This window comes from Bos grunniens, chromosome 18 (assembly GCF_055505025.1).
Source record: "Bos grunniens cultivar Pamir isolate PY7600 chromosome 18, Bosgru_T2T1.0, whole genome shotgun sequence".
Taxonomy (NCBI): domain Eukaryota; kingdom Metazoa; phylum Chordata; class Mammalia; order Artiodactyla; family Bovidae; genus Bos; species Bos grunniens.
This window is the reverse complement of record NC_141182.1, coordinates 47,663,315-47,681,946: the sequence shown is the minus strand read 5'-3', so window position 1 is coordinate 47,681,946 and position 18,632 is coordinate 47,663,315. Positions and strand designations below refer to the sequence as shown.

The 18,632-nt window shown below is 41.6% G+C and overlaps 1 protein-coding gene across 2 annotated transcripts in view; it reads left to right on the top strand.

Moving 5' to 3' along the window:
- Positions 1-18,632, top strand: part of LOC147353745 (zinc finger protein 566-like) — a 42,105-nt gene that overhangs the window by 16,386 nt on the left and 7,087 nt on the right. Inside the window, exons 1-4 of one of the 2 annotated variants that reach the window (XM_086352242.1) lie at positions 4,799-5,470; positions 12,169-12,235; positions 14,453-14,579; positions 14,856-14,951. In XM_086352242.1, the coding sequence (XP_086208368.1) occupies positions 12,227-12,235; positions 14,453-14,579; positions 14,856-14,951 (232 nt within the window). In that variant the 5' untranslated portion in view covers positions 4,799-5,470; positions 12,169-12,226. Of the gene's footprint in view, positions 1-4,798; positions 5,471-12,168; positions 12,236-14,452; positions 14,580-14,855; positions 14,952-18,632 lie in introns of those variants that run through there. The other variant, XM_086352241.1, reaches the window with a different exon arrangement.

The window sequence follows — 18,632 nt, the reverse complement described above, 5'->3', positions numbered from 1 at the left end:
CTTTCATCTATATTTATAGAGGCAGAGAAAGTTAAGCAAAATGAAGTCAGAGGGACTGATTTCAATTGAAAAAGCAAGAGATGCATTCCTATACACTAACAACAAAAGATCAGAGAGATTAAGGGAACAGTCCCGTTTATTGTCACATCGAAAAGAATAAAATAATGTAGGAGGAAACCTACCTAAGGAGGTAAAAGACCTATACTCAGAAAACTAAGATATTGATGAAAGAAGTCAAAGATGACAAGAATAGATGGAGAGATATACCATGTTCTTGGATTGAAAGAATGACTATTATGAAAATGACTCTGCTATCCAAAGCAATCTACAGATTCAATGCAGTCCCCAACAAATTACCAAGGGCATTCTTCACAGAATTAAAAGAAATTTAACATTTTCCATGGAAACACAAAAGACTCCAAATAGTGAAAGCAGTCTTAAGAATAACAGAGCTGGAGGAAGCAGGCTCCTTGGCTTCAGACTATACTACAAAGCTACAGTGATCAAACAGTATAGTACTGGCACAAAAACAAAAATATAGATCAATGGAACTGGATAGCAAGCCCAGAGATAAACCTATACATCTGTGGCCACCTAATCTATGACAATGAAAGCAAGAATATATAATGGAGGAAAGTTGTTGTTTAGTCACTAAGTTGTGTTTAACTCTTTGAGATCCCATGGACTGTGGCACTCCAGGCTCCTCTGTTTTCCACTATCTCCTAGAGTTTGCTCAAATTCACGTCCATTGAGTCAGAGATGCTATCTAACCATCTCATCCTCTGACACCCCCTTCTCCTTTTGCCTTCAATCCTTCCCAGCATCAGACAGTCTCTTCTATAAGTGGTGCTGTGGAAACTGGACAGCTACATGTAAAAGAATGAAATGAAAACACTCCCTAACACCATGAGAGAGTAACAGGCAGGAAAGGTAGGGGTCTCCAACCGGAGGAAATAGGCTGCAAGTGTCAGACATTTTTTCTCTCTCTCTTAAGCAGCAGGAGGAAACAAACTACAAGTATCAGATCATTTCCCTTCTCTATACAAATTTAAAAGGAGGTTTCTTTTAAAATTCTTTGTTGCCATGATGACACCTGGTTCCACCTGAACTTAACTTTTCTCAAACCTTGATCTAACCAATGTGTTTTTCTTATGGAAATGTTTTTCTTAAGCTTTGTTAATGAACTATGTATTTACCCTAGACTCTATCTTTCTTCAAGTCCCTTCACCTAAGTCTCAGAACGTACTTGACAAACCAGTATGTTTTACTCATGGAAATGTTCTCTTAAGCTATGTTAATGAAACTATGTATTTGCTTGGAAACCTGCCTTTCTTCAAGATTCATGCCAATCATTTTATGGCCCGGGATGACTCACCTTGTGCCAATGTTATCTTAAAATGTATGTTGTGGGTGAGGGACATGGTGCCGCTCTCTGAGTTTTGAGACATTTCTTTTCTCTAATTAGCAGCCTGCTACTGGCTATATAACTTCCTGCCAAAGACTAGCAGGGGGGCAATCTTCCTGCCCCCTTCTGATGTCTACAACAGAAGCTTTCTCCCTCTCTTTTATACTTTAATAAAACTTCGTCACTCAAAAGCTCTGAGCCATCAAGCCTCATGACTGGCCCCGGATTGAATTCCTCTCCTCCAGAGGCCAAGAATCTGAAATGAAGGCAACAGCTCAGCAACAACCTTTCATCTTGGGAGCTTGTCCAAGTAGGATGTCCAAAGATACCTGGAGTAACAGGCAAGTTTGGCCTTGGAGTAAAAAATGAAGCAGGGCAAAGGCTAACAGAGTTTTGCCAAGAGAACGCACTAGTCATACAAACCAGTGCAAGCACCCTTTTCCAATACAAGAGATAACCCTACACATTCATATCACCAAATGGTCAATACCGAAATCAGATTGATTACATTCTTTGCAACTGAAGATGGAAAGACTCTATTATATCAGTTCAGTTCAGTCACTCAGTCATGTCTGACTCTTTGCAACCCCATGGACTGCAGCACACCAGGCCTCCCTGTCCATCACCAACTCCCGGAGTTTACTCAAACTCATGTCCATTGAGTCAATGATGCCATCCAACCATCTCATCCTCTGTTATCCCCTTCTCCTCCTGCCTTCAATCTTTCCCAACATCAGGGTCTTTGCAAATAAGTCAGCTCTTCACATCAGGTGGCCAAAGTATTGGAGTTTCAGCTTCAACATCAGTCCTTCCAGTGAACACTCAGGACTGATCTCCTTTAGGATGGACGGGTTGGATCTCCTTGCAGTCCAAGACTCTCAAGAGTCTTCTCCAACAGCACAGTTCAAAAGCATCCATTCTTTGGCACTCAGCTTTCTTTATAGTCCAACGCTCACATCCATACATGACTACTGGAAAAACCACAGCCTTGACTAGACGGACCTTTGCTGGCAAAGTAATGTCTCTGCTTTTGTATATACTCTCTAGGTTGGTCATAACTTTCTTTCCAAGAAGTAAGCATCTTTTAATTTCATGACTGGAGTCACCATCTGCAGTGATTTTGGAGTCCCCCAAAATAAAGTCTGCCACTGTTTCCCCATCTATTTCTCATGAAGTGATGGGACCAGCTGCCGTGATCTTAGTTTTCTGAATGTTGAGCTTTAAGCCAACTTTTTCACTCTCCTCTTTCACTTTCATCAAGAGGCTTTTTAGTTCTTCTTCACTTTCTGCCATAAGGGTGGTGTCATCTGCATATCTGAAGTTGTTGCTATTTTTTCTGGAAATCTTGATTCCAGTTTGTGCTATATCCAGCCCAGCATTTTGCATGATGTACTCTGCATGTAAGTTAAATAAGCAGGGTGACAATATACAGCCTTGACATACTCCTTTCCTGATTTGGAACCAGTCTGTTGTTCCATGTCCAGTTCTAACTGTTGCTTCCTGACCTGCACATAGGTTTCTCAAGAGGCAGGTCAGGTGGTCTGGTATTTCTGTCTCTTTCAGAATTGTCCACAGTTTGTTCTGATCCACACAGTCAAAGGCTTTGGCATTGTCAATAAAGAAGAAGTAGATGTTTTTCTGGAACTCTCTTGCTTTTTCAATGGTCCAGTGGATATTGGCAATTTGATCTCTGGTTCCTCTGCCCTTTCTAAAACCAGCTTGAACATCTGGAATTTCACGGTTCACATACTGTTGAAGCCTGGCTTGGAAAATTTTGAGCATTACTTTGCTAGCATGTGAGATGAGTGTGATTGTGCAGTAGTTTGAACATTCTGCTGCCAAATGTTTGAACATTTGGCACTGCCTTTCCTTGGGATTGGAATGAAAACTGACCTTTTCCAGTCTTGGGGCCACTGTTGAGTTTTCCAGATTTGCTGGCATATTGAGTGCAGCACTTTCACAGCATCATCTTTTAGGATTTGAAATAGCTCAACTGGAATTCCATCACCTCCACTAGCTTTGTTCATAGTGATGCTTCCTAATGCCCACTTGACTTTGCATTCCAGGATGTTTGGCTCTAGGTGAGTGATCACCTAGAGCATTGTAGTTATCTGGGTCATGAAGATCTTTTTTGTATCATCGTTCCATGTATTCTTGCCACCTCTTCTTAATATCTTCTGCTTCTGTTAGGTCCATAGAATTTCTGTCCTTTATCGAGCCCATCTTTGCATGAAATGTTCCCTTGGTATCTCTAATTTTCTTGAAGAGATCTCTAGTCTTTCCCATTCTGTTGTCTTCCTCTATTTCTTTGCATTGATCTCTGAGGAGGAGTTTCTTATCTCTCCTTGCTAGTCTTTGGAATTCTGCATTCAAGTGGGTATATCTTTCCTTTTCTCCTTTGCCTTTAGCTTCTCTTCTTTTCTCAACCATTTTTAAGGCCTTGTCAGACAACCATTTTGCCTTTTTGAACTTCTTTTCTTGGGGATGGTCTTGATCAATGCCTCCTGTACACTGTCATGAACCTCCAACCATAGTTATTCAGGCACTCTGTCTATCAGATCTAATCCCTTGAATCTATTTGTCACTTCCACTGTATAATCATAAGGGATTTGATTTAAGCAAAAACAAGACCTGGAGCTGGCTGTGGCTCAGATCATCAGTTTCTTATAGCAAAATTCAGTCTTAAACTAAAGTAAGTAGGGAAAATCACTAGGCCATTCAGCTATGACCTAAATCAAATCCCTTATGATTATACAGTGAGGTGACAAATAGATTCAAGGGATTAGATCTGGTAGTTAGAGTGCCTGAAAACTATGGACAGAGGTTCATAACAGTCTACAGGAGGCAGTGAACAAAACCATCCAAAAAGGAAAAGAAATGCAAGAAAATTCACCCAGCTCTACTCTAATGATTTGGGCACTTTTTTTGCATATTATGTTCAAAAAGTATTTAAACACTTAAAAAAAAATCATAAAAACTTTCTCAGGCAGGGGAAGGAGAAGGTGGGACGAATTGAGAGAGTAGCATTGAAACATACACATTACCCATATGTAAAATTAGATAACCAGTGAAATTTGCTTAGGATGGCAGGGAGCTCAACCTGGTGCTCTGTGACAACCCAAACAGGTAAGATGGGGAGGGGGTGGGGTAAGGAGAGTTAAGAAGAAGGGGACATATATATACTTAGGGTTTATTTGTGTTGATGTATGGAAGAAACCCACACAATATTATAAAGCAATTATCCTCCAATTAAAAAAACAAAAACAAACAAAAAAAACTGTCTCAGGAACAGCTACACAACCACCAACCCCCCTCCACCCAAGGTCACAAACTGAAGCAAATGCACTCACACCAGCAGTGAAGGGTCTCTCTTCTCATGCCCTCCTACAACAGGCCAGGCTGCGGTTAGTGCTTGGGGATTCCGCTCCTTCAGTTTCCTCAGAATCTGCTCTCTCTTCCCCTCCACCTGCCAGGACCTTCGGACTCTAGTTCTCCTTGGCGGCACCCATCGCAGCCCAGCCCAAGCTGGGACTGAGAACAGGACGATGCCACTGTGCCCTCTGGGGCTCTTAGTTCTAGGGCTCAGTCTCTCAGTCAAGTCCGACTCTTTGCGACCCCATGGACTGTGGCACGCCAGGCTTCCCTGTCCATCACCAATTCCCGGAGCTGGGGCTCTTAAACACACTACAAGTCCCAGAAGTCCCCATGGCGGAAATAAGCTTCCCTCCAGAATGCCCGTGGAGGGTCCTCTTCACAGTCTGAACTACAGTCGAGCGGAGTGATTCTCCCCCACCCTCCTCCACCCCGGAAGTCAACGGTGGGCCTGATACCCTTGCAGGATTACGGTACCGAGGAGGGCTCGAAGAGGGCTCAGGATTGCAGGTTCTCTTGGATCTTTCGGTGTTGGACTACATTTTCCAGAAACCTGCGGATGTTACGTCACTTCCTACCAAGTTTTCAGCGCTGCTGTATTTAAACCAGTTGAGCGGCCCTGCGGCGTGAGGAGGGCGGAGTGTGAAACTGCCTTGTCCGCTAGGACCCTGCAGGACGCCGGGGAAGCTGAAGGTGAGGCGCTGGCTGAGCCGCGGTGCAGAGACAGGCCGTGTCTAGAGTCTCAGGCCTTAGCGCGCCAGTGTGTGTGTGTGTGTGTGTGTGTGTGTGTGTGTGTGTGTAACGTGATGTGCCTATGAGAGTGCATGATTTTGTGTGTGAACACTTGCGAGAGTGGTAATTGTGTCTTCAGCCATCAATGAGGTTGTGTGACGTTGCGCGAATGACCGGGTAAAGAAATTGTCTTCAAGTCAGAGACTTGGGAGCTCCAAAATCACTGCAGATGGTGACTGCAGCCATGAAATTAAAAGATGCTTACTTCTTAGAAGGAAAGTTATGACCAATCTAGATAGTATATAAAAAAGCAGAGACATTACTTTGCCAACAAAGGTCCGTCTAGTCAAGGCTGTGGTTTTTCCGGTAGTCATGTATGGATGTGAGAGTTGAACTATAAAGAAAGCTGAGTGCCAAAGAATGGATGCTTTTGAACTGTGCTGTTGGAGAAGACTCTTGAGAGTCTCTTGGACAGCAAGGAGATCCAACCAGTCCATCCTAAAGGAAATCAGTCCTGAATATTTATTGGAAGGATGTTGAAGCTGGAACTCCAGTACTTTGGCCACCTGATGTGAAGAGCTGACTCATTTGCAAAGACCCTGATGTTGGGAAAGATTGAAGGCAGGAGAAGGGGATGACAGAGGATGAGATGGTTGGATGGCATCACCGACTCAATGGACATGGGTTTGAGTAAACTCTGGGAGTTGATGATGGACAGGGAGGCCTGGTGTGCTGCAGTCCATGGGGTCACAAAGAGTCAGACATGACTGAGTGACTGAACTGAACCGAACAGTGCAAATAACTTTAAAAAATTTTGAGGTTTCTTTGAATCTGGGTTCAGATAAGACCCATGTTTTGTGATTCATTTATACTCTCCTAATAAAGTCTTTTTTAGAAACCATGATTTCTTATTCTCATTCTTTGTCTTTCTCTACTTGCAATGTATTTGTTGAAGAAACTGGGTAATTTGTTCCGTATAGTTTCCCACTGTATCGTTAACATGTTTTTCTGTATTTCCTGTAGATTAAGAGGCTTAACCTAGCAGCACTAATTTGAATTTCCTGGAAGGGATCAGAAAGAGGGCTCAGATTAATTTTCAACCCCTTATAATCCAAATATTGGGGAAGGTTTCTTGGGGAGGGAAAGTTAGGCTGAAATGGATCACATACTAGGTGGACAGATGCTTCTCCCATGGGACAGTTATCAAGTCTGAAGAGAGTATGTGCCCTCTATCTGACTTCCAGCCCTGATGAAATGACAGCAGTATTGAAAAATCCATAAAGATAGAGGGAGACTTTATTATTAAAAGAGCTCATATGTGATGTCTTCATGTGTGTGGAGGGTGAGACATATTCCCCTCTATATATAGAAAATAGTGATAAGGAACTTTCCTAAAGTTTCTTTGAGATGTGGGTCAGCCAATGGGCCTTAAATTAGAGAGATTAAGGCTTGGGGTAAGAGAAAGACACATGTAGGTGGTCCTTTTACACACTACCATTTAAAAGGGAGCTGTTTAAAGAGACCATTATGTCTCTTAATTAAACCAGCTGCCTGGGACCTATTGGGAAATGAAAGTTCCTTTGATTGCCTTTCCCAGGGGCCCAGCATGGTGTATTATGAGAAGTTAAATGTGTGCCTTGGTCACTGTCAGTAATGTCTGGAACTCAGAAGGAAATCAGGATTGTCCTGGAAGGGCCTTGTATATCCAGGGATGTGTGACCTTGATTTATGTTTCAGTATCTGTAAGATAAGAGATTCCCAGATTTCTTTACACTTAAAGGGGAAACTCTTAAGCAGTGGCCCAAGAGTTTGTAAAAATATGCAGATAGAACCATTTGTTGGTCAGGACATTTGTGCAAAGATGACTTCGTGAAGTTTGACCACTTGTTCTGCCCCTTGGGTCCTGTCCTTTATGGGGAACATCCTAGTTAAGGGATGGAAAGCAGCAACATTCCACTGACCTCCATCACTTGTGATGGTGGTGGTGCTGTCCAGAAAGTCTGAACTCCCGTTGTTGTCTATTCAGTTAATCCCAGGCGGATTCCTAGTCAAGGACTCTGGGGGAGGGGTGACTTCCTCTAGCACCATCACATCCAGCAAGGGACTAGGGATAGGGAAGACCAGTCTCTCCTGTAGATGGAATATTCTAGAGGGCCAGAATTTGGCTACACCTACAGGGTGTATCAAGGAGGCCTCAGTACTTGCGCTGAGCTTGTGAGAGTGCTGCTTCCACGATCCAAGGCATAATGGGCATCTCGGTTCAGAGATTCCCAGGCTTAGGGTCTTTGAAAGCCTTTATTTCCAAGAGATCTTAGCATCTAGCCAGCACTAGTCACTTAATGATGTACGCTTAGTCACTCTAATGATGTACAGCATAGGGCCAAAGGAGGCAGTTTCTTGCATCATTAGCCTGTAGGTGGACACCATAGTTGGTTCAGAGGCATGAGAGGTTGCTGCGGCCTCTACAAAGAGGCAGTCTCTGAGGCCACTAACAGGAAGTGACTGCTGATTTTAATTTGAAGAGATTGTGGAGCCTTTTGTTGGATGAATTCCTTTTCATGGTGGGATGGTTTGTAAGTAACAGCATCAGTGAGATTAAAATTTGTCAGTAAGGAGATATGTTGCTTCCAGACCCGAATAAGACTTGACTTTATGGGCCCTGAGAGATTCCACAGCAGTTTATGGATGGTGTCTGGGATAGAGCTGTCCAGTTTTACCAATACTTTTCAGGAATTTCACCACAGTGTCAGGGCTTTACATTACGCATGATGCAATAGCCTATGACTCTTTTTGTAAGCTCTTTTGTGAGTATTTTTATGTCTTTAATGAGCATGTTAAATGAATCTCCATTTATGGAGGAGGAGGTCATCCATATAATGTCATACCTGTGCTTGTGGAAGAAGGTGGATGTAGTTAAGATTACAATGGCAAGGCTACTGAGGTATCCGTGGGTAGCCCAGCAAAGCTATATTGTGTTAGACCTTGATAAGAGAAGTATAAAAGGAGGGTGTTTAGCCAACTTCCTGTGAAGAGGAATTGGGAGTTTTTAGCCATAACATCAGTGTTGAGTCAAGATAGCACTTGTGAAATATTTATCACAGTCTCATTGTACCTCACGCCACACACAAAAATTTATTCAAAATGCACCATCAGCCTAAATGTAAGAGTATAAGCAGCCAAAGGGAAAAAAAATACATAAATTGGACTTCCTCAAAATTAAAAACTTACCAGCTTCAAAGGAAACAAAGTGAAAATATAGCCCACAATGCATGTACACTAGGTCACTACAGTTGTGTCCGACTCTTTGCAACCCCGCTAGGCTGCTCTGTTCATGGGATTCTCCAGGCAAGAATACTAGAGTGGGTTGCTATTCCCTTCTGCAGGAGATCTTCCTGACCCAGGGATCCAACCCCCGTCTCTTATGTCTCCTGCATTGGCAGGCAGGTTCTTTACCATTAGTGCCACCTGGGAAGCTCCAGGTGTATAGCCTACAATTGCTATTGCTAAGTCACTCCAGTCGTGTCCGACTCTGTGTGACCCCATAGACGGCAGCCCACCAGGCTTCCCCATCCCTGGGATTCTCCAGGCAAGAACACTGGAGTGGGTTGCCATTTCCTTCTCCAATGCATGAAAGTGAAAAGTGAAAGTGAAGTCGCTCAGTCATGTTCGACCCTCAGCGACCCCATGGACTGCAGCCTTCCAGGCTCCTCCATCCATGGGATTTTCCAGGCAAGAGTACTGGAGTGGGGTGCCATTGCCTTCTCCGATAGCCTACAAAGTAGGATCCAAAATTTGAAAATTACATGTTCAAGAAGGAATTGGATTTTTTAGAGTGTGTGAGGAATTATTACAACTCAACATAAAAAGACAAATATCCAGTTTGTTTTTTTTTCTTTGGCCGAGTCATGCCGGAAGCCTGATCTTGGCTCCCCAACCAGGGATTGAATCTGTTCCTCCTATGGTGAAAGCACAAAGTCTTAACCACTGCATCACTAGGGAAGTCCCCAGGCAGTTTTCTGTTAAAGGATGTTCCCCACTTCCACACCCAAGGGCCCGGGTTTCAGTCCCTGGTTGGGGACCTAAGATCCTACAAGCCACATGACCAAAATAAATAAGTACAATTAAAAATAAAGGTCATAACTGTGGCTTTGTAGTAGAGCCTGAAGTCAGGCAGGTTGATTCCTCCAGTTCCATTTTTCTTTCTCAAGATCGCTTTGGCTATTCGAGGTTTTTTGTATTTCCATATAAATTGTGAGATTATTTGTTCTAGCTCTGTGAAGAATACTGTTGGTAGCTTGATAGGGATTGCATTGAATCTATAAATTGCTTTGGGTAGTATACTCATTTTCACTATATTGATTCTTCCAATCCATGAACATGGTATATTTCTCCATCTATTAGTGTCCTCTTTGATTTCTTTCATTACCAAGACAGTATGGTACTGGCACAAAGACAGAAATATAGATCAATGGAACAAAATAGAAAGCCCAGAGATAAATCCACGCACATATGGACACCTTATCTTTGACAAAGGAGGCAAGAATATACAATGGATTAAAGACAATCTCTTTAACAAGTGGTGCTGGGAAATCTGGTCAACCACTTGTAAAAGAATGAAACTAGAACACTTTGTAACACCATATACAAAAATAAACTCAAAATGGATTAAAGATCTCAACGTAAGACCAGAAACTATAAAACTCCTAGAGGAGAACATAGGCAAAACACTCTCTGACATACATCACAGCAGGATCCTCTATGACCCACCTCCCAGAATATTGGAAATAAAAGCAAAAATAAACAAATGGGACCTAATTAAACTTAAAAGCTTCTGCACATCAAAGGAAACTATTAGCAAGGTGAAAAGACAGCCTTCAGAATGGGAGAAAATAATAGCAAATGAAGCAACCGACAAACAACTAATCTCAAAAATATACAAGCAACTCCTACAGCTCAACTCCAGAAAAATAAATGACCCAATCAAAAAATGGGCCAAAGATCTAAATAGACATTTCTCCAAAGAAGACATACAGATGGCTAACAAACACATGAAAAGATGCTCAACATCACTCATTATCAGAGAAATGCAAATCAAAACCACTATGAGATACCATTTCACACCAGTCAGAATGGCTGTGATCCAAAAGTCTACAAATAATAAATGCTGGAGAGGGTGTGGAGAAAAGGGAACTCTCTTACACTGTTGGTGGGAATGCAAACTAGTACAGCCACTATGGAGAACAGTGTGGAGATTCCTTAAAAAACTGGAAATAGAACTGCCTTATGATCCAGCAATCCCACTGCTGGGCATACACACTGAGGAAACCAGAAGGGAAAGAGACACGTGTACCCCAATGTTCATCACAGCACTGTTTATAATAGCCAGGACATGGAAGCAACCTAGATGTCCATCAGCAGATGAATGGATAAGAAAGCTGTGGTACATATACACAATGGAGTATTACTCAGCCATTAAAAAGAATACATTTGAATCAGTTCTAATGAGGTGGATGAAACTGGAGCCTATTATACAGAGTGAAGTAAGCCAGAAGGAAAAACACCAATACAGTATACTAACGCATATATATGGAATTTAGAAAGATGGTAACGATAACCCTGTATACGAGATAGCAAAAGAGACACTGATGTATAGAAGAGGCTTATGGACTCTGTGGGAGAGGGAGAGGGTGGGAAGATTTGGGAGAATGGCATTGAAACATGTGAAATGTCATGTATGAAACGAGATGCCAGTCCAGGTTCAATGCACGATGCTGGATGCTTGGGGCTGGTGCACTGGGACGACCCAGAGGGATGGTATGGGGAGGGAGGAGGGAGGAGGATTCAGGATGGGGAACACATGAGAAATAAAGGAATAAAAAAAATAAATAAAAAAAAATAAAAGAACTTAATTCATCAATGTTAAAAAAAAATAAAATAAACTATTTTTCCTATTTAAAAAAAATAAATAAATAAAAAATAAAGGTCAAGATGGAGGGGATATATGTATACTTATGGTTGACTCACATTGTTGTATGGCAGAAACCGACACAACATTGTAAAGCAATTATCCTCCAATTAAAAAAAAAAAAGAATGCTTTGGGTTTGTTCCTTGGTTAGTGGATGAGTCCAGTGTGACTTCATGTGGCCTGGATGAAACTTTGGACTCAAAATACTTCTTGCACCTGGACCATGAGAACAAGTCAGGGAGGCACTCTCTGGTATGTAGTGTGTTGGAACTGGGGAAGAAACACAGATCTTAGTTGTATGAAGTGTTTGTTCCAGGATTTGGCCTACATGGATATAGTGCACTTCTAGGCCTGAGGGCCCCATCAGTACCCTTGAAGCAGGCATGACTTGGGTATGTTTTGGATCAGGGCCCCCTAGTCTGAAAAGGTGAACCACTCAGGACAGGTCAGAGAACCCTAAGAACATCATAGGAATTGGGTACTGCTTTAGCATAAATTAATTTGATATCTGTGTTTTTTGGTATTGAAGAAGGTATTTGATTTTTTAGATTTCTGCAAATCTCAATATGTGTATTGGGGCGTGGAAGGGACCAGGTGCCATGAAAAGGGAAGGAAATATTTATCTTAACTTAGTCATTTAGAAGCAAGCCTGTTCTCATGGTTCCTTTTACTTCCTTGACACTCTCTTCTCAGGACTCTGCACTTTTCCACAAGAAGAAGCCAGAGAACTAATAATTTGCCATTCTAAGCCATGCCCCATGTGAGTTGATGTTTTTTCTTCCATTCATCAAATAGTCTTGTTTTCTAGGATATGAATGCTCAATATTCTTACCTCCAGATTTTCTGCCTTACTAAGCCCCAGCCCTCTCTTCTCTAGCCATATTTGGAATCCATTCTGCAAATCAGGAAACGTATTAAGGAAAAAGTAGAACCTCTCCTGTCATTGTGGTTTGAGATAGGACTACATATGCAAAATTCAGTCTGTGTCATTGACTCTATTTTATGGATGATTAGGATAGAAATTGCTGTTTATCTCAGAATGTGGTGAGATCTTTGGTCTGTGAGGCTTTTAAGATTGACATGTGATCAAATGCAGGACTGATAACAAAGAGAGTATCATGTCGGTGAATATCTCAGAGGTGAATACCAGTGACAAGGTCCGTTTTGAATCTGAATAACATGTATAAGTCAAGGACCATGTCTATGTGAGTTTAGGTCATCTTTCATTGGCTTTCTGTTGCTCAGAATAAGTGATGTGTACAATGAGCAATGATGAGAGGTAACAGACCCAGAGATTTAGGTTGTTGAGGATTTTAGAAACAGAGCTGACATTAGAAAAGGAATACAAACTAAATACCAAAAAATACGAAAATGATTGCAGGGAATTCCCTGGTGGTCCAGTGGTTAGAACTCTGCACTTTCACTGCCGAGGGCTGGGGTTCAATCTCTGGTAGGGCACTAAGATCCCATTAGCTGTACATTGCATGGGGTGGGAGGAGGGAAAGGAAGGAAAAGAAAATGATTACAAGGCTTCCATTGTGGTCCAGTGGTTGGGAAGCCACCTTACAATACAGGGAACACTGGTTCATGCCCTGGTCTGGGAAGATTCCCACATACCACAGGGCAATTAAGCCCATGCACTGCAACTTCTGAGCCTGAGCTCTGGAACCCGCGAGCCACAGCTACTGAGCCCATGTTTGGGAACTACTGAAGCCCACCTGACTAGAGCCTGTACTCTGCAACAAGAGAAGCCACCACAATGAGAAGCCCACACACCACAAGGGAGAGTAGCTCCCATTCTCCACAACTAGAGAAAGCCTGAGTGCAGCAACAAAAGTCCAGTGTAGCCAAAAATAAAGTGTTTTTTAAAAAGGAAAGACAATTATTACAATCATAATATGATATATTATATCATATGCTGCTGCTGCTCAGTCACTTTAGTCATGTCCGACTCTGTGTGACCCCATAGATGGCAGCCCACCAGGCTCCCCCGTCCCTGAGATTCTCCAGGCAAGAACACTGGAGTGGGTTGCCATTTCCTTCTCCAGTGCATAAAAGTGAAAAGTGAAAGTGAAGTTGCTCAGTCATGTCCGACCCTCAGCGACCCCATGGACTGCAGCCTACCAGGCTCCTCCGACCATGGGATTTTCCAGGCAGGAGTACATATACCTTGTAAAAATGATGACTATGAAAGCATTTGCCAGGACAAGGGAGAAAATTATTGCTAAGTTATTCTGAGACTTAAGTTGGAAATAAACCCTTAAATTATATAGAAATCTTATTTTCTAAGATAAATATTTTAAAAGATATTTGGATGGGCCTATCAGGTTTGTTTTTCTTTTTTCTCCCTTCCTTCTTCCATCCTCTCCTTCTTCCATCCCTTCCATCCTTTCTCTTACTTAGTTTCAATTCTTTAAAGGGAAGAGGGGAGGAAGGAACTTGCAACCTATTTGGGAATTTGCATGTGTTACCTGCTTACATAGGCTTTTCAGGTAGTGCTTGTGGTAAAGAACCCACCTAACAAATGCAGGAGACGTAAGAGATGCGGGTTCGAGCCCTGAGTTGGGAAAAACCCCGGAGGAGAGCATGGCAACCCACTCCAGTATTCTTGCCTGGAGAATCCCATGGATAGAGGAGCCCAGTGGGCTACAGTACATAGGGTTGTAGTGAATCAGATATGACTGAAGTGACTGAGCACTCATGCATGGGCTTGCACAGAGTATTTCATTTAATCAGAGAACTCTACTCACCTGGCTTTTGTTCATTCCTATAACTGTTCATGAGAAGCTATAACAGTAATAGGAATGTTTAGAAACTATGTAGGTGCTCTACATTTATCACATAATTTCCTTTCCATTACTTAACCTTATTGCAATTTTTTTTCTCTTTTGGCCACTTTATGTAATACTTTTTTTCTCTCATTACTTCTAGAAAATATTTTTTTGTTTTACCATTAACACTGGGTTTGTCATCTTAGAGGTTAGTATTGTTCAAGGATGTGGCCATAGACTTCTCACAGGAGGAATGGGCATACCTGGATTTGGAACAGAAGGATCTGTACAGAGATGTGATGCTGGAGAACTACAGCAACCTGGTCTCACTGGGTAAGTTTGTCTGCTCCTAATAATTCAACCTGTCTTTGTGAAATTTAGAAAAGTTTCCAAGTGCCTAGCTGCAGTTCAGACCTCTAGTCCCAAATAAATTTTTTGTGCTTAGAAATGGACAGACTTAGAAATGGACAGCTCCATTGGGCATCTGTATCTTCTGTATTCTTCATAGATCCTTCGTCTTAATCTTTCTACAATTGACCTTGTTACTTGCTGAACAATGTGCTCCATTTTAAGCAAAGTGTAACCATATCCATTTCTACTTATAAACAGGAGTTTCTATTTCTAAGCCAGATGTGCTCTCCTTATTGGAGCAAGGGAAAGAGCCTTGGAAGGTTGTACAGGATGTGACAAGAGATCTGAGCCCAGGTGAGTAGTTGATGATCTGCCAAAGGGAGGCCATTGTTAAAATTGCTTAATTTTAACTATTTTTGGCCAGTTGCTTAATTGGCCACATCTTTGAGTTATTAGCTTAAAAGTTCTCAAACACCCAACTAATGCCTTTTCCTCCTAGGCCTGTGAAGTAAAAATCCTGAGCCCAGGAGGACAAAACTGTTTACCTAAGGAATCAGTTCAGTTCAGTTCAGTCGCTCAGTTGTGTCCGACTCTTTGCGACCCCATGAATCGCAGCACGCCAGGCCTCCCTGTCCATCACCAACTCCCGGAGTTCACTCAGACTCACGTCCATCGAGTCAGTGATGCCATCCAGCCATCTCATCCTCTGTTGTCCCCTTCTCCTCCTGCCCCCAATCCCTCCCAGCATCAGAGTCTTTTCCAATGAGTCAACTCTTCGCATGAGGTGGCCAAAGTACTGGAGTTTCAGCTTTAGCATCATTCCTTCCAAAGAAATCCCAGGGCTGATCTCCTTCAGAATGGACTGGTTGGATTTCCTTGTAGTCCGAGGGACTCTCAAGAGTCTTATCCAACACCACAGTTCAAAAGCATCAATTCTTTGGCGCTCAGCCTTCTTCACAGTCCAACTCTCACATCCATACATGACCACTGGGAAAACCATAGCCTTGACTAGACGGACCTTTGTTGGCAAAGTAATGTGTCTGCTTTTCAATATGCTATCTAGGTTGGTCATAACTTTCCTTCCAAGGAGTAAGCGTCTTTTAATTTCATGGCTGCAGTCACCATCTGCAGTGATTTTGGAGCCCCCCAAAATAAAGTCTGACACTGTTTCCACTGTTTCCCCATCTATTTCCCATGAAGTGATGGGACCAGATGCCATGATCTTCGTTTTCTGAATGTTGAGTTTTAAGCCAACTTTTTCACTCTCCTCTTTCACCTTCATCAAGAGGCTTTTGAGTTCCTCTTCACTTTCTGCCATAAGGGTGGTGTCATCTGCATATCTGAGGTTATTGATATTTCTCCCGGCAATCTTGATTCCAGCTTGTGCTTCTTCCAGCCCAGAATTTCTCATGATGTACTCTGCATATAAGTTAAATAAGCAGAGTGATACCCTAAGGTAATTTTAGGCTTACAGAAAAACTGAACAAAGCCCAGAGAGTTCCCACATGCCCCCTTTCCAGTTTTGTTCCATTTACCACTTTCCTGATTTTCTTTCATTTCCTCCTGTATTTTCAAACAAGAGATTGCCTTCCTTTTCCAATAGTAATCATTTTACTTTTTTATATTTCTGATCCAGTGACACCTGTATGAGAGTCTATCCCGCAAATATTTTTAAATACCCTCTGTATTCTAAGTATTGAGAATGTAGCAGTAAACAAGAAAAATTCTCTATCCCCATTGATACAGCAGAAGAAATATAATAGTAGCAAATAAAAACATACAAAGAATGATGATTTTTATGAAGCAAAACAAAAAGCAGAGAAAAATCACAAAGTAATGGAGTGGGTGTTCTTTTAGAGAGAGTGGTTAAGGATGACTCTCTGAGATGCTCACATTTGAGGGGAGATATGAATAAAGTACATTCAGAAAACGAAGATCATGGCATCCGGTCCCATCACGTCATGGGAAATAGATGGGAAAACAGTGGAAACAGTATCAGACTTTATTTTTTTAGGTTCCAAAATCACTACAGATGGTGACTGCAGCCATGAAATTAAAAGACGCTTACTCCTTGGAAGGAAAGTTATGACCAACCTAGATAGCATATTGAAAAGCAGACACATTACTTTGCCAACAAAGGTTTGTCTAGTCAAGGCTGTGGTTTTTCCAGTGGTCATGTATGGATGTGAGAGTTGGACTGTGAAGAAAGCTGAGCGCCAAAGAATTGAAGCTTTTGAACTGTGGTGTTGGAGAAGACTCTTGAGAGTCCCTTGGACTGCAAGGAGATCCAATCAGTCCATTCTGAAGGAGATCAGCCCTGGGATTTCTTTGGAAGGAATGATGCTAAAGCTGAAACTCCAGTACTTTGGCCACCTCATGCGAAGAGTTGACTCATTGGAAAAGTCTCTGATGCTGGGAGGGATTGGGGGCAAGAGGAGAAGGGGATGACAGAGGATGAGATGGCTGGATGGCATCACTGACTCGATGGACCTGAGTCTGAGTGAACTCCGGGAGTTGGTGATGACAGGGAGGCCTGGCATGCTGCGATTCATGGGGTCGCAAAGAGTGGGACACAACTGAGGGACTGAGCTGAACTGAAAGTAAGCCATGCAAATTCTAGGATAAGAGCAGTTTTTTATTTTGTTTAGTTTTCTGGGTTTTGTTTGTTTTCTGGCCATACCTTGAGACTTGTGGGATCTTGGTTCCCCAGGGTCTGAACACAGGCCCCTGGCAGTGAAAGTGCAGAGTCCTAACCCCAGGACTGCCATGAAATTCCCAAGAAGACTAGTTTAAGGCAGAGAGACTAGTAATAGTAGAGGAAGTCAGAGGTAGGAATGAGTTTGATGCTTTTGAGGATCAACAGATAAGCAAGTGTGGCTAAGGTGAGTTAGGGAGAACAGAAATAAAGTAATGTATCAATATAGGTTCATCAGTTTTAACTAACGTACTGAACCAATACAAAATATTAAGTTATTACTAATAAGGGAAACTGGAGGGGCAAAGAAAGAGGGTATGTGGGAACTCTCCGGGCTTTGTTCGGTTTTTCTGTAAGCCTAAAACTACTCTAAGAAATAAAGTCTTAATTTAAAAACAAAAGATAAACTATAGCATGAGTTCATACCAATTCAATTCTAATCTAAATTATAGGCTTTTTATTTAACCCTTTTAAAAATCTTAACAGCTGCATCTATTTTCTTTCATGCCAAGAGTCCCAGTTACCATGGACACTAAGAATAGTGGGATTAGAATATCACATGATTACCTACTCTATCCCACATTATACAGGAAGCCTCTAAAATAAAATCTACACTACCAGTAATAATATGATTACTCAAAACAATTTGAGATAATTGTTTTGCCTGTTTTCTATTCCCTTCGTAGGGTATATCTCACAGTCAAATTGCTATGTTTTGAAGTTATGTGAAGTAGTTTCCTTGTATGGTTATGCTACCAATTGTAAATATGGGTTTTATTTTTTGTTGCTGTTTTGAATTTTTAAGCTATGCTTTCTTGTAATTTAATTTTATTTTACAATTATGCAATATAATTATGTACTACCAAAGTCAAATGTCCAAAACAGATTATATTCAAAGAAATCTGACTTCTATCCCTGACTTCTTCACATTTCCCACCCTGTAACTGTGGGGTTTACTCCTCCCCCCTTTTTAAAATAAGTAAATGTGTATTTTACATTTATACTTCTTCCACTTTCTTTCCTTCCTAAGATAAAAAGACCACAGCTAAAAAAAAAAAAACAAAGAGCATAACTATACATACTTTTGTTGACATTTCTTTTACAATTAACAGTGTATTTCAATCAGCACTCCATATTAGTATGAAGAGATATTCCTTTTTAACTGCTTCATAGTATTCCATGATGTGGCTATACCATGAATTATTTCAATCAGCCACCTACTGATCGACAACTGGGCTATTTTACTCTTTTTATGTAACAAATTATGCTTCAGTAAAGACTTTATGCATCAGAGTTCTTTTGTTAATGCAATAAAAAAAATTTTTTTAATTATATTTTGT